Source organism: Lemur catta, chromosome 11 (assembly GCF_020740605.2).
Source record: "Lemur catta isolate mLemCat1 chromosome 11, mLemCat1.pri, whole genome shotgun sequence".
Lineage (NCBI taxonomy): Eukaryota > Metazoa > Chordata > Mammalia > Primates > Lemuridae > Lemur > Lemur catta.
In genome coordinates this window covers 97696531-97712184 of record NC_059138.1, presented here as the reverse complement: position 1 = coordinate 97712184, position 15654 = coordinate 97696531, and the positions used below count along the sequence as shown (strand labels likewise).

The following is a 15654-nucleotide window of genomic DNA, read 5'->3' as shown; positions in this document are numbered from 1 at the left end:
ACTTTGAATCATCTACACATGCTTAGCTCTAGGGGAAAATGTAGATGATAATAAGAATAGCATAAAAAGCAGGTCCAGGGGCCCAGATACCAAGGTAAGTGGAGTATGACTGAGGGGACCAGACCAACTGCTGGACCAGGAAACTTGGGACGCAGGAAAAAGCGTCAGACCAGCAGGTCTGTAGAGGAAGAAAATGGTGTCCTGAGACGTAATCCTGCAATGGGAGAAAGGATTGGCATAGTCAATGGAATGGTATTGACAGGAATTCACTGAAAACTCTATAAAGGTTTTCTTTTTTTAGCCATACCTTGTCATTTATTTGACAATAACAACAAAGTTACACCCCCATGAACTCTATCTCCAGACCTGTACCCTGAATACTCATGTTTTAGTTGCTCTGCCAGATGTAGAGAATATTTTCTACAAATTCATTTAAATATAATTAATTACCACTTAACACGTGTCTTAAGTGGTGCTTAAATTCAGGCTGCTGTAACAATACCAGAGACTGGGTGGCTCAAACAAAGAGTGTTTATTTCTCACAGTTCTGCAGGTTGGAAGTCCAAGATCAGGGTGCTCTCAGATGCAGTGTCTGGTGAGGGCTCACCTCCTGGTTTGCAGACAGCCATCGTCTTGTTCTGTCCTCACGTGGAGGGAGGAGAGAGAGGAGCAGGCTCTCTCACGCCCCTTCTTAAAAAGCCCGAGTCCCATTCAGGAAGGCTCCACTCTCATGACCTAATCACCTCCTAGTACCAGCCCACTGGGGATTAGCCTTTCAACATAAGAATTTGGGGCAGGGGGACACAAACATTCGAGTCATAACACCACCACATGAAAAAGTTTACATAGCAACATTTGTCTACTCTTCTTAAATAGAAAGATTTTGTAACTTTATTAGCATTGGATATTCCCTGACCTAGTAGGTTATCCTTTTGTACTCTTGAGATTTTTGTGGTCTAAAGGCTAAGACTAAATCTGCCCATTGGCCATACCTACTTCCCTCCTGGGCAGTGCTAAGCATAGCATGTGCTTACTTCGTAGCCTCTAAAACTCCCAAAGGGACCATCCCATTATGTTTGCTTTGAATCGCTGCTATGACAGATTTCCAGCTGGTGGTCCGTATACTTTCAGACATAAGCTTCCTTTTACATTATGCATCCTAAGAACTGCATCACCCACTGTGTGCTGGGGGAGAGGCTAGACACCTGATGTTATCTCTGTGATATACTTAATTACAAATTAGCACCTGCTCAGGTTGGACTGTCCCATTCTCTGAACTTACCAGACTCTGCCTTGGATCCAGGGGTGTAATGAGGGATACTTGGCTGACAGGAAGCAATTTCAGGTTCCCTTTCTGCTGATTTATATGCTCTTTTTACTCTTTTGAAGGATCATGTGTATTTCAGAATCCTAGGGCTATAATTAGATGTGCAAAAAGTGGATTTAGTTAAAAGTGATGTTTGTTCCTTTCTGCTGCAAGTCTGAGAATTTATACATCTGGCACACACAGTAGAACAAGGAGGAAAATCCTGTTCTGTAGTCCCCACCCTCTTCTTCTTTGTCTTGCAGGTGTCCTTTGGAACCCCAGTGCCACTTCCAGGCTCAGGCACTAGGAGCATTCGACTGGATGTGTGTGGTGATGGTGTGTTTCGTGTGCAATGTGTACTGCTGTTAATTAAGCTCAGTGTTGCAGTGAACATTCTTTTGACAATTGCAGCTCTCTGCAATGCCAGCGGATATGTACTTAGGGCTCCAGTTTGCCTGCAGCGTCACTGGGAGAAAGCAGCAGAGAGAAAAGGGGTCACAGTGTCACCCATGCGTTGTGTGTTCCTTCGCGTGGCTGGGGCTTGCTAGCATCCACACTGGGACCAGGCCAGAACCACAGGGGTGCTGAGAGTGCACGGGACTCCAGCTCAAGGCGGGAGCAGAAAGGTGCCCCGTGTTTGAAGAGAAGAAAGCAGGTAATCAGTTGACAGTGAGTATTTGCTGCTGGTTTTCCAGATTTGGATTCTGAAAAGGGAGCTAGAGAACTTGGGTGTTGAATCTTGCCCACAAAGAGGAATTTGACCTAGAAACTTGTAATCCATTTAACTCCTAACATTCCAGGGTAGACATGTTCTCAGGCTGAGGTGTGCTCTGTGTGTGTGTGTGTGTGTGTGTGTGTGTGTGTGTGTGTGTGTGTGTGTAAATATATATATTTATAAATATAATCTCCCATAATTCTGGACAAGGGACCCTAAAGCTGATAGATTCTTGTCTGCTTCTTTTAACAAGGGGAATAGGATGCTGCAGGGCTTCGGTTTCAACACAGGGAGCTTCCTCATGAGTGTGATGCTGAAAGGGAAGCTTTTCATTAAATTCAGCTCTTCAAAGATGCCTCAGTCGCTGACTTTATTACTGTACACCTGCTTTCCTCTCAGCGCCCCTTCAGTCCTGGCTGTGCTCAGAGCTGGGGCAGCCCTTGCGATAGGCGGGGTAGAGCCCCGAGAGACGCACAGGGGCACCCTGGTGCACAGGGTGGTAGGGCAGTGGCACCGGGCTCGGACGGCCCCAGCCTGGCTCCTCCTAAGCCACAGGTGTCTGTCGTCTGTCCCCTGCCCCTCCTCAGCCACTTCCTTCACCTGCAGCAGAGGCTGTTGATGGCCAGGTGGGAGGCAGGTCCCCTTTGAGAGGGTCTTCATGAGAGTTGTACCTTCTAGAGTTTGATCGTTGCAAGACATCATAACGTAGAATTAGGAACAAAAATGGCAGTAGCCATGTGACCAAACTTGGTGTCACCAGGCAGAAGACACGAGCAGAAAGAGACCGCAGCCCAGCACTAGTGCCAGCAGGAGTGACCTCACAGTCAGGGGACCTGGGCCTGAGGCCACCCAGACACCCCAGGAGGGCGAAAGAAGCTGATTCTGGACACAGCGGAAACTTGGGCCTGTCTGCTTTTTGCCTTGGGGTTTCCACAATGGTACATTTGAAGAAATATGCTTTCTGTTGTAGCCTAGCACACACGTGTGTGTGTGTGTGTGTGTGTGTGTGTGTGTGTGTGAGTGAGTGTGTGAGAGAGACCAAATAAGGTGGGGGTTTTTTGCTTTTAATTACACTGATTTAATGAGTTATCAAGGAGGATTAGGAAAAGTGATAAGAAGGGTAGCAAATATAGCAAAAGATGTAAGCGTGGGAAGCTCCCCAGACGGTGCTGCTCCCGCTCCTGTCGGCATGGTCAGCGTGAAGGGGGAGGCCTGCAGGTGGGCAGCCCGCGGGTGCCAGGCGGTGGGGCAGAGTCAGGCAGGATCACTGGCACACAGGCCCCTCCGCACAGTGCCAGGACCTGAGCTGCTCCAGGAAGCAGCCTCTGCAGACGGACGCAAGCCTGGCGCTGAGGCCTTGCAGGTCTGCCCTGCGCTGCGAGGAGCTGGGCCCGGACCTCACTCAGTTGCTGCGTTGCAGAGGTGAGAGCAGCAGAAGGGACATGGCTTGAGCACGTCTCTTGGCCTGACGTTGTCCAGCCCTTTATAAATCTGATTCCTGGTCATTACTTTTGGACAAGCGACCCCTGCCCTGGATCACACTGGCATTGTCACTGTGGTCTTCCACGTCATTCCTGGAGAAAAGCGCGAGCAGGGAGGTTCTCCAGCAGTGGTGCTACTGGAAGACTGTTTTGGGCAAGGGACTTTTTGGGGTCTTTCCAGACATTCAGAACGAGGTTGCTGAGTTCAGTGACGTCGGCCCAGGCCTGTCCTCAGGTTTCCAGGGATGGCTTGGGAGGGGGGAGGCAGCCCACAGAGCAGCTCTCTGGCCAGCCCCGAGGCTGGCTTCATGGAGAAGGGTTGGGCTGAAGGGACAGTGGGACGGGCCTCCTCCTTCATCCACCACCAGGAGTGGGCTGGCAGGCACATGCTCTGGGCGCACCACAGCAGTGAAGTGTGGCACTGCCCGGGCTGCTGCCGGACATGGGGGACGCTGGCGCCATTCCACCATGACAAGGTCTCTGCAGGCCCCTCCTGGCCGTGTGTCCTGGGGCCCAGTCCCCCTGCTCTCAGGTGCGGCCTCATACCTCCTGATGATCACAGTCGTACGTGATGCTCTCTGATGTTTTTTTCAGTTGATTTTCACCTTTATGAAATGCAGCTAAATAACTTGATTTCAACATCTACCAGTGGGGTCACAACAGCTGTTCTGGTGTCTAATGTTGTGGGAACATTAGTGGTTCACCCCTGATCAACAGCATGCTTTTGCATAGTGCCACGTTTTATTGCATTAATATTTGTCTTTTATGATTAAGTTATCTGCTAACTGTAGAGAGTTATTAACATAGAATGATAGAGACTTTTCTGGGCATCTTTCTGGTCAGTGTGCAGTTGCGTTGTTAGAGACTTGCCACCACGTTATTCCTGAATTTCCACCTGTGGGCTCTGTCCCAGGGACCTGCTGCCGCTGGCCCGGGAGTTGCTGTGCTTTCTTCACACCTTGCCTGTTGCCGTGGTCTTTCCGACGTCCACAGCAGTGTATACAAGCAGGGCCCAGGAAGAACAGGAGAATCAAGTGGAGACAGACAGGGTGGCCCTTTCGTGCAGAAAGACTCGGTGTCTCCCAAGAGGCAGTGTCTGTGCACAACACTTTCCTAAAACGCTGGCGAGTCCATTCTTGGCTTCGACAGACCGTGACCTGGGTGACAGGATGTGTGACATCCCGAATGTCTTGTTTTCTAAGCTTATTTCCAACATGGCACTAATAATATTTCCGAGGTGGATACTTTACATACTGACCAGCCATTTGTGAAGCACTTGACCTGGGGTCTGTAGTGTGGGAAGTACTCATGGCCTGCAAGCTTTGTTCTTGCTCATTATGCTGCTGTGTAATAAATGACTGCAGGCATAGCAGATTGAAACGATATACATTTATTATCTCAGTTTCCGGGATCACGAGTCTGGACATAGCGTGATGGGTTCTCAGGGACTCACAAGGCTGCACTCAAGCTGCTGGCTGGGTTGGTTCTCATCTGGCACTTAGGGTCCTCGAAGCGCATTCAGATTATTGGCGGAATTCACTTCCTTGTGGTTGCAAGACTGAGGTCCAGCTGGGAGTGCCCTCAGCTCCTAGAGACCATGGTCCTGAGTGCTGGCCACAAGGCCATCCCAGAGCATGGCAGCTCCTCCTTCAGAGCCAGCAGGGTCTCCTGTGATGTGCCATCCCAGCTGATGTTCCGTCATCATGGGCGTGACCACCCCTCCATATTCACAGGACCCTCCATGCTGATAGGAGGGGATTGTGTAGGGCATGTGCCCTCGGGGTGAGGGTGAGGGTGAGAATCCTGGGGCCATATTGAATTCTGCCTGCATCGTTACTCTTGTCATGGACCTACTTCAGTTTGCACATTCATAGTAGGAGACAGTCCCACCTCTTTTAGTTTAGTTAGTTGTCTGAATGCCAACAGGCCTGAAAGTAGGAAGCCCTTTATCTCCCTACTCCCCTACACACATACATATACTCAACCCCCTACTGACCTACACACATACAACCCCCCTACTCACACACATACACACAACCCCCCTACTCACCTACATGCATACAGACAACCCCCCTACTCACCTACACACACACAACCCCCCTACTCACCTACACACACACACCCCCCACTCACCTACACACATACAACCTCCCTACTCACCTACACACACACAACCCCCCTACTCACCTGCACACATACACGCAACCCCCCTACTCACCTACACACACACAACCTCTCTACTCACTACACACACACAACCTCCCTACTCACCTACACACACACAATCCCCCTACTCACCTGCACACATACACACAACCCCCCTACTCACCTACACACACACAACCTCTCTACTCACTACACACACAACCCCCCTACTCACCTACACACATACACACAACCCCCCTACTCACCTACACACATACACACAACCCCCCTACTCACCTATACACACACAACCTCTCTACTCACTACACACACAATCCCCCTACTCACCTACATACACACAACCCCCCTACTCACCTGCACATATACACACAACCCCCCTACTCACCTACACACATACACACAACCCCCCTACTCACCTATACACACACAACCTCTCTACTCACTACACACACAATCCCCCTACTCACCTACATACACACAACCCCCCTACTCACCTGCACATATACACACAACCCCCCTACTCACCTACACACACACAAGCCCCCTACTCACCTACACACACACACCCCCACTCACCTACACACACACAACCTCCCTACTCACCTACACACACAACCCCCCTACTCACCTGCACACATACACACAACCCCCCTACTCACCTACACACACACAAGCCCCCTACTCACCTACACACACACACCCCCACTCACCTACACACACACAACCTCCCTACTCACCTACACACACAACCCCCCTACTCACCTGCACACATACACACAACCCCCCTACTCACCTACACACACACAACCTCTCTACTCACTACACACACAACCCCCCTACTCTTGACCCTAAAAGCCGGCGGCCCTTTGTCTCCCTGACTGCTCCTCTCCCTCTGCACGTGTGTGCACACACAGGCCTGCCTGGCCCAGGTTCAGCGGCCCCATGCGGGGCATTTCGTTCCCTCCCACAGGTATGACCCGAGGGGCTGGTGCTTCCCACGCCCTGAGTATGGAGGCCCTTGTTCTTGCCAGGCTGGACTTCTGTGTCGTGTCTGCTCAGACGCCCCTTCTCCACGAGTCACCTCAAGCAGCCTGTTTGACAGTGTCACTGCCACCCCCTCACTTGGGCTCTCATCCTGCCCAAGTGGACTCCATTTTTCACAGCAGAACTTACTACATCTAAACCAGTTCATATTTTTCTTGTTTGCCGTTTGTTTCCGTCTTCTAAAGGGAAGTCTCCTCCCCCACATGGGTGTCCCCCTGAGGACCCTGCCCAGAGCCGGTCCTAGCAGCTCCTGGGGGCCATGGGTTGGATGCAGGGCGTCACCCAGCCCTCCTGAGTGCTCCTTTAGGTGGCTCTGCTAGACGTTGGCTGCTTGAAGCAAGTTAGGACCAGCTCTGGCTTACGGAGCGTCTCACAGAAACCCCAGCAATTTGTGCACTAGGGAGAAGTTCCGGTTCGTGGGCACGGGAAGACTGGATGTGGAATCGTCCTATTGTGTGTGTGCCTGTGTGTGCGCATGTGCGTGCCTGCAGCGCGGTTGTGTGTGTGTGAGTAGGCAGTTGTGCGTGTTTATAGGTGAGCAGGGGGTGGTGCGCGTCCGCAGGTGAGCAGGGGGTGGTGCGCTCCGGGGGTGAGCACGGGGGTGGTGCGCTCCGGGGGTGAGCACGGGGGTGGTGCGCTCCGGGGGTGAGCGCGGGGTGGTGCGCTCCGGGGGTGAGCACGGGGGTGGTGCGCTCCGGGGGGTGAGCGCGGGTGGTGCGCTCCGGGGGTGAGCAGGGGGTGGTGCGCTCCGGGGGTGAGCACGGGGGTGGTGCGCTCCGGGGGTGAGCGCGGGGTGGTGCGCTCCGGGGGTGAGCAGGGGGGTGGTGCGCTCCGGGGGTGAGCGCGGGGTGGTGCGCTCCGGGGGTGAGCGCGGGGTGGTGCGCTCCGGGGGTGAGCGCGGGGGTGGTGCGCTCCGGGGGTGAGCACGGGGGTGGTGCGCTCCGGGGGTGAGCAGGGGGTGGTGCGCTCCGGGGGTGAGCACGGGGGTGGTGCGCTCCGGGGGTGAGCAGGGGGTGGTGCGCTCCGGGGGTGAGCAGGGGGGTGGTGGGCTCCGGGGGTGAGCGCGGGGTGGTGGGCTCCGGGGGTGAGCGCGGGGTGGTGGGCTCCGGGGGTGAGCAGGGGGTGGTGCGCTCCGGGGGTGAGCGCGGGGTGGTGCGCTCCGGGGGTGAGCAGGGGGGTGGTGGGCTCCGGGGGTGAGCGCGGGGTGGTGGGCTCCGGGGGTGAGCGCGGGGTGGTGGGCTCCGGGGGTGAGCAGGGGGTGGTGCGCTCCGGGGGTGAGCGCGGGGTGGTGCGCTCCGGGGGTGAGCAGGGGGTGGTGCGCTCCGGGGGTGAGCGCGGGGTGGTGCGCTCCGGGGGTGAGCGCGGGGTGGTGCGCTCCGGGGGTGAGCGCGGGGTGGTGGGCTCCGGGGGTGAGCAGGGGGTGGTGCGCTCCGGGGGTGAGCGCGGGGTGGTGCGCTCCGGGGGTGAGCGCGGGGTGGTGCGCGTCTGTAGGTGGGTTTCGGGGGTTTCAGTCAGCTCAGTTTGTCCTGGAAAGGACGGAGGGCGGAGTGGCAGGTGAGTTCTGGGTGTCCCCGGGGCCGGGAGAAGTCCAGGCACCGTGGTGTCCTGCCTGGTTGCACAACCAAGAGAAGCACTTTCCGAGCTGGGGTCTGCTGAGTTCCGGGCTGCTGTTCTCACCACTTTGCACCTTAGCTAATATTTCTACACATATTTTTACGTAAAAGCCTATTGTACTGTGATAATGTATAAATTTAGTGCCCAAGATGGACTTGTGTGTTTCTTCCAAGTACTTTGGTTTTAAAGAAAAACAGAGTTGTCAGGAACCTAGATCACACACAGCTAGGTGATCATTTAATGTCGTCCACCCTGCAGCCCCTGCAGCCTGGGCTCAGGCTGCTCCGTGAGCACGTGTCTGTAAGTACCAGCGTGTGGAGCCAGGGCTTGAGCTTTCCAAGGGAACGCAGGTTTGGGAAGGGCGCGGCCGCCCAGGGAGCGGAGCTGCTCGTCTGCGCCGTGCTCGGTGTGGCTGAGGAGCAGCCCCGGAGCGTGTCCACCGGAGCCTGCGCCCTGCCCGGGACCCAGGCCTGAGCGCGGGGCGTGCAGGCGGGAGGGGGCGTGGGCAGCAGCAGTCCTGGGGCACCGTGCAGGGCCCCTCCCTTGCCGAGGGAGAGTAACTGGCGGGACGCCCCCCCCCCCCCCCCCCCCCCCCCCCGGCTAATGAGTGGCAGGGCCAGGACCAAACCTCCTGATGTGTGTGACTCTGCTTTTGACCTCGGTGCGCACGGGTGGCTGTTGCCCTCGGCGCCGTGGTGCTGCGGGCCTGTGCAGAGCTGCCTCCTGGCAGGCGTAATGTCCGTCTTTGGTCGTGACGCCTCCCCAGGGGAACACGGGACCTTGGGGAACCCCAGTGCTTGGAGTTACTGTGACCACATCCATCTTGGCACCATGCGTTTGGGCCCCGGCCTGACGACCGTCAGCTCTGCTAGTTTTGTGAAACACAGTGGATCAGTTCTGACTTTTTTACGCTTATTTTTCCCTTCTGAGAATGATTATGTTGAAACCCGGGCTGGACGCGTGGCTGGCCTGGCGGCTCCTTCCGACTCAGAGTGGTGACCGGCCTGTGCCCTCTCTCCACAGATGCCGCTCCTACGAGGACTGCTGCGGCTCCCGGTGCTGCGTGCGGGCCCTGTCCATACAGCGGCTGTGGTACTTCTGGTAGGTCGCACTCTTCCTCCGGTTGCCGGGCCCTTCCCCACCACTCCCCCACCCTGGGAGCTCGGCCCGTCAGCACCGTGACACCCTCAGCTGCGTCACCCTTGCCTTGGCTGTGGCCTTGGGACAGCCTTGGTCAAGAACACAGGTCTGTTCAGCCGGCATCGTGGCCGGCAGTGGAGCCTGCGGAGTTGCAGGAAGTGCGCTCCGTTTCTGCCGGCTTTCGGCCGGACGGCAGCAGCGGCCCCTCAGCCAGGTTTTGAAATGCAGCCGAGGCTGTTTGTCGTGAAGAATCAGCAGATCGAGCGTGGAGATGCCCCATTCTCCTGTGTCAGCTGCATCTTCACTCTCAAGACAGGCAGCGTGTGTCCTCGTCCCTCCACTCCTGGGAGGGAAGCGCGCGGAGCCGTCTGGAGGGTGTGAGGCTGCGCGAGGAAGGCGAGGGAGCAGTGCCCGCAGAGGGTGTCTTGCTCCGTTAACGGGGAGCCTGGTGTGGCCGGTGGTCCTCAGAGGATGCCTGTGGGGGCGTCTCTGGATAGGTAACAGGTGTTGCCTCAAGGGTCAGGGGTGGCAGAGCACAGGTGAGAAAGTGTCCTCGCCCTGCGGTGGCGATGCCCTCAGGTACCCTCCACAGGCGATAAGACTTCGCTGTCTTCATGATTTTGATTCTGTCTTTACTGACTTTTTAAGACATTAAGACCTTACTGAGCCTGTTATTGCAGCCACTTGAGCTTTTTGGTGAAGTTTTGTCTTTCCCTGTTGACAGCTATGCCCAGGGCATGATTAGGGACGACCGTGGGGAGTAGGGACTCCGAGTGTCACACGACCCGCGTGATCCTTAGTAGTAGTGCCTTCTTTCGTCATCACCATCACCACCTCCTCGATCGGTGTTTGGGCATTTTGGGGCTGGGCCTCCCCTGTCACCTTAGCCGCCGGCCAGGCCTCCCTTAGGAGCAGCTCAGGTGACCCTGCGGGTGCAGCCCGTCCGCACCTCAAGGGTGCTGGTGCCTAAAGCTCCGTGATCGAATATGGATGTTTTGTAGCCTAAGATTTTCCAAACCTAAATGCCTCTGTGTGCATCTCCAGGGAAAGGGGACCAGAACCCAAGCCGGAGAGAGGAGGCTGGGCAGGCGGCAACGGGGAGCACTGCCGGCGTCGGGGCAGGCTCTCCCCGCTTGCTCCTCCCTGGGGCCCAGGAGAGGAAGGAGCAGACTGTCTGGGATAGGAATGCCAGGATCCTGAAAGGTTTGCGAGAACGCTGGGTTGGTCTGAAGCTCCAGATGAGTGATGATGATGAGGTTGTGGGAATGCTCCTAAAAATGAAAAAATCTTGTCAAAGAGAGTCCAGAAGACCTGTTAGGGCCTGGCAGCTTCCTTGGGCTTCTCAGGATGCTTTTACTGAACTGGCAGCCAGGCTCTTTGGAGCTGTCGTCCAGGGCCCGCGTCAGGGGCCAGGCACTTCACAAAGCAGCACACGAGGGCTGGCCGGAGCCCACACGAAGACACCGTGGTGAGTCCCGTCCAGCGAAATCGGGCTCTGGCAGGGTGAGAGTACCAGAAGGTTTGGTCACGTTATTAGAACTGAGATTCTGACACGAGGCTCCAAATTGGAGACAGAACCAGAGAACACCTTGCGACGTGAGCTTGCGCTGCCCCAGCTGAAATACAGAGGGCGCAGGGGTTCTGCCCGAGTGTTCCCTCTCAGCGAACATGGAATACCGACGCACCAGGTTCTGCGAGGGTCCCTTGGGGAGGCCCTCATGGCACTCAAACTCCTGAAAGAGACAGATGTCTAAGCAGATAATGACACGTGGATAGTTGTAAGCCAGAGCACAGAACCTCTGATACCGGAAAGGTTGGGAAAAGCTGCAAAGCTTTCGCCTGGGTCTTCAGAGAGGGCGTCTGGGACAAAGGCACAGCCCCTTGCAGAGACGGGCGTCAGAAGACAGATGTGGTAAGAGAGCGGTGTGGAGCGGAGGGAGCAGCTGCTCTCTAGCCTGGGCCCTTCTGCACCCTGACCATAAAGCAAAGATTTCGGAGAAGAATGCGTTCAGAGGTCTCTGCCAGCTCCAAAATCCCGAGTGATCCTTGGCCAGGGAGGTCTGAGTGGAATGGCCAGGACTGGGTGGCCGCCCGCACCCTCAGGTGCCGGGAAGCAGCTGCCGAGGTGAGAAGTGCTGCACTCCGGCCGGGGCGGTGGTGAGGAGTCAAAAACCAAACGGCATTGAAGACACCAGGTTACTTCTGATGACAGTGATGGCACAGACCTCCTCCCTCCGTCCTTGGAAAGCTGCCAGAACCTGTCAAGCACCGTGAGAACTGCTCTTCCTCCTGGGACCACCGCTCTCCCCAGCGGACCCCGCCCTCTCTCTCCTTGTCCCCACGAGCACCTCTCCTGCCTCTGTCAGTGCCTCTCTCTTAAAGCAAGTCCTCGGACTGACCTTCCGGTAAGGAGTGAGTCACACCACTGAGCCCCGTGACCCTGCCCTGCCCCTCCTCGTGCCTGCTTGCTGTCTGTCCTAAGGTGTGAGGTGCAGTGCCGTTTTTCTTTGTCCTGGAGAAAAAAATGTTCCACTGGGCAGTGTGACAACATTCTGGCTTCCCTTGTGGAAGAGGCCAGGAGTTCAGGTGGCCTCTGCATTTTTGAATCTGGGCGAATGACCTCTTAGGAGTGACCGGTAGTGCCACTTGAGAAAGGAAAGCCTGTGCGTATTTGGCCTCTCGGTGCTTTGTGTGTTTCTACTCAGATGTTTCCCGCTGGACTCGATGTTGAGTGCGAGATTCTCGCTGAGTCCACCCGAGGGAAATCCGTTTTGAGAGTGGACGCTGTGCCCTTCGTGACTCAGTGTCCTTAGTGCCGCTGTCACCTTACTTTGCCAGCCCTGCGTGGCGCGGAGCCTTCTTGCTCCCTGAGGCTGCACCCCGTTGCCCCCCCACCCGCCGCCCCTCAGGGCTTCTCTGTCCCCGGCCCCTGGGCCTGTGCTGTTCTCTCCTCCCAGAACACCTCTCCCTCCCGGCCTGTCTCTTCGCATCCTTGGTCAGATGTCGCTGAAGGAAAAGAAGCTTCTCTGGTCCTCGCTGCCGCCGATGCCGTCGTTGTCGGCACTCCTGCTGCCCTGCGTTGCACACTCACAAATGGCCAAACGGGCACAGTGCATGTTGCGTGTGCGTCACCCCCACATGCAGCTCCTTCCTGTGTCCGTCGTCCCTTCCTGGGCGCTGACGGGGCTGGGAACCAGCGACCCTGTGCTGTCGCCCCCCGCCGGCCTCCCCTGTGGAGTTGGGGGCTCACCCGCCTCGCCACGGCACCCAGCGTGCCGACGGGGCAGCAGGGCCCCTAAAAGTCACTTGTGGAGAGAATCGTGAACTAAGAAGACAGATCGCAAAGGCCGGTCTCAGCCCCTTCCTGGGTCACTGCCTGTCTTGTGCCTCTGACTTTTCTCCCCACGCCACGCTCGAAGGTTATCCAGTCAGTGTTCACTGCCTGACGGTGGGCTTGCTCTGAACCTTGTGTTAATATTCTTGTCTCCTTTTCCTTAAGCCTCTTTAGCATGTGGACTGGCGCCACGGCCCGTGAGCAGCTCTGCTGTGTGCTCAGCTGTGCCAGGGCAGCGGCCGCCCACGCAGGGGCCTGTGTTGTGTGGGGTTCTGGAAGGCTCCATGGATCCCATCGTCATCTCAGTTCAGAGATGGGCCAGAGTTCTCAGTTTTGTCTGTTCCTTGTTTTGTCTGTTATTTTTGGACCTTCTCAGAGTGCCATCCCCCTGTTCTAGAAGCAAGGTGTAGTGCCAGAGAGTCACTCACTCATTTATTCTGCACTCACTCGCCAAGTGCGATGAAGCGACAGCCGGTGAGAATTCCTGGAGGAGCTGGACGGAGGTCCTGTCCGTAAAGCGCTCAGCTGCACCGCGGGGTCAAGCTGGGGAGAGTATTCAGCTGTGCTTACAACCTAGAGTTTCCTAAGTCTTCAGCTTTTCTACTGATTGTATTTTCTCTATTCCTGTAGTTTCCCTGTCATTAAGGTGTGCTCTGGAAGGGCACTTTTGTTTCTTTATGGACATTCACGTGATAATGGAGACGCAGCGTGAGGAAGGGTGAATGCTTGCCCTTGGTGCTTTGACAGTGCAGAATGGCGTCTGGGCTGGGTCAGCCACGGGGCAGACACGACTTAGACGGCATCTCCTGTTGACTGAATGCTGAGTTGAGGTCAGAGCTGTGGCCAGGGAAGCGGTTGCACCAGCGCTTTGAAATGAACGAGCGGTTTGGAGCTGAGACAGCTCACAGCGCTTCTCCGTTAGTGGCCTCACCCAGGGGACACCCCAGGAGGCTGCAGCCGGGAGTCACCCACCGGAAGAACGTGCCTGGGTGAGAGGTCCTGGGAGGACCGAGTCCCGGCACCTGCACCTCCTGGCCGGGTGCATTCTGGAGTCACCGTTCCCGGACCGAGGGGAGTCCCCAGGTCTTTGAGTCCCTGGGCCACATCCTCGGGGCCGCTCCCTGAGCCCCTCACGTCTGTGCTCCCTGCAGGTTCCTGCTGATGATGGGCGTGCTCTTCTGCTGCGGCGCCGGCTTCTTCGTCCGGAGGCGCATGTACCCACCGCCGCTGCCCGAGGAGCCCGCCTTCAACGTGTCCTACACCAGGCAGCCCCCCAGCCGCGCCCCAGGTCAGCCAGCCCCTGTCCTGCCTCTCCCCCTGCAGTTTGTGTGTCCTCTGCAAACATGCATACGGGGCACTGCCCAGAATATGCTAGAAGTGGGAACACTCGGGCCTTTTATTCATTTACGTTCTGATGATCAACTTCGTTGTACATTTGTGCTGTTAACAGATGTGTCATATATTAGATTATATGCCTGTTGCCTCATATTCTACATAATTATTGGTGTGCCTTATGTGGATATTATGCAGTTTGTATATACATATTACTTGCTCTCTGCCTTTTTCCTTAAAAATTATTTCATGTACAAATTTTTTATGTAGGAACAGTAATATCCCTGCCATTCTTAATGACTCCACACTAAATATTAATTATATTACTAAATGGTAATTTGCTTAGATATTTTATTATTGCTGATTTTTTGCCTTTTTATTCATTCATTCAACACGTATTTATTATGCATTACTAGCATTCTGAGTACTTATGAACAGTGCAGCTATCGACATTTTTGTACAAGTTACTTTTGGCTTATTTAGGGCATACCACCCAAGGAGATGTCTCAGGGTAAAGAGAAGTAGCTGTTTCTTAATTCTTACAAAACATTGCCTTAACTGAGTAACACTGCCACATACCATGGTGGGTAATGTGGGCTCCCTTAGGACACGGGCTCTCTTAGGACACAGCGCCCTGGTTTTGACATTGTGTTTGAGGTGTCGCCCTTCCTTAGAGGGGAGCCCAGTTCCCGGAGGGCTGGCAGGCACCGCTCAGGAGAGCTCTGGTCTTTGGGCAGGTGTGTGGTGAGGCTGCGGCAGGAACTGCTGGTGTCTGTGCTGCTCTGCGCCCGGCTGCACTTCCCACCGGGGGGGGGGGGGACTCTGGGATTGCACACGGCAGTGGGCAGTTGATTCTAGGAGCAGTTCTTGCCTTGGCTTTTACAGAGTTTCAGTTACGAGAAATAAGTAAGTCCCAGAGCTCCACATATAGGGCCTACGATTAATGGACTGTAATGGATAATTAAAAATTTGCTAAGAGGGTAGGCTTTATGTTAAGTGTTCTTGTCACACACACAAATGATAATAAATAAGAAGGCAGAGAAAACTTTTGGAGGTGACAGCTATATTTATGGCATAGATTATGGTACTGGTTTTGTGGATGTAGCCTTGTCTCCAAACTCATGAAGTTACACACATTAAATATGCACAGCTTTTTGCATGTTAGTCATGCCTCAGTAAAGTGGCTTAAAATAAGAGAGAAGTAGAGATTTTATGTAAAGGGAAAAAATATTCTTCTCTCTTCTGTTCTCTTGAAGACAGGCTATTCTCAAAATGCAAGGTCATTTGTGTATTTGTTCTTTCACAGTTTTCCTCCACTAGTGATTCTATAGGGTTTTCCTTTCAAAAAGGAAGGAATTTTTAAAAATTTTACTGGGAAAGCTATGAGTATAGCCAAGGCGGGTGGATTATTTGAGCTCAGGAGTTTGAGACCAGCCTGAGCAAGAGCGAGACCCATCTCTACTAAAAAAAAAAAAAAATCTAAAGAAATTAGCTGGACAACTAAAAATATATATAGAAAAAA

The 15654-nt window shown here is 54.8% G+C and overlaps 1 protein-coding gene across 1 annotated transcript in view; it reads left to right on the top strand.

Moving 5' to 3' along the window:
- VOPP1 (VOPP1 WW domain binding protein) overlaps positions 1–15654 on the top strand; it is a 95980-nt gene that overhangs the window by 61910 nt on the left and 18416 nt on the right. Inside the window, exons 3-4 of the mRNA XM_045565383.1 lie at positions 9350–9427; positions 13952–14088. Coding sequence (XP_045421339.1) covers positions 9350–9427; positions 13952–14088 — 215 coding nt within the window. The remainder of the gene's footprint in view (positions 1–9349; positions 9428–13951; positions 14089–15654) is intronic.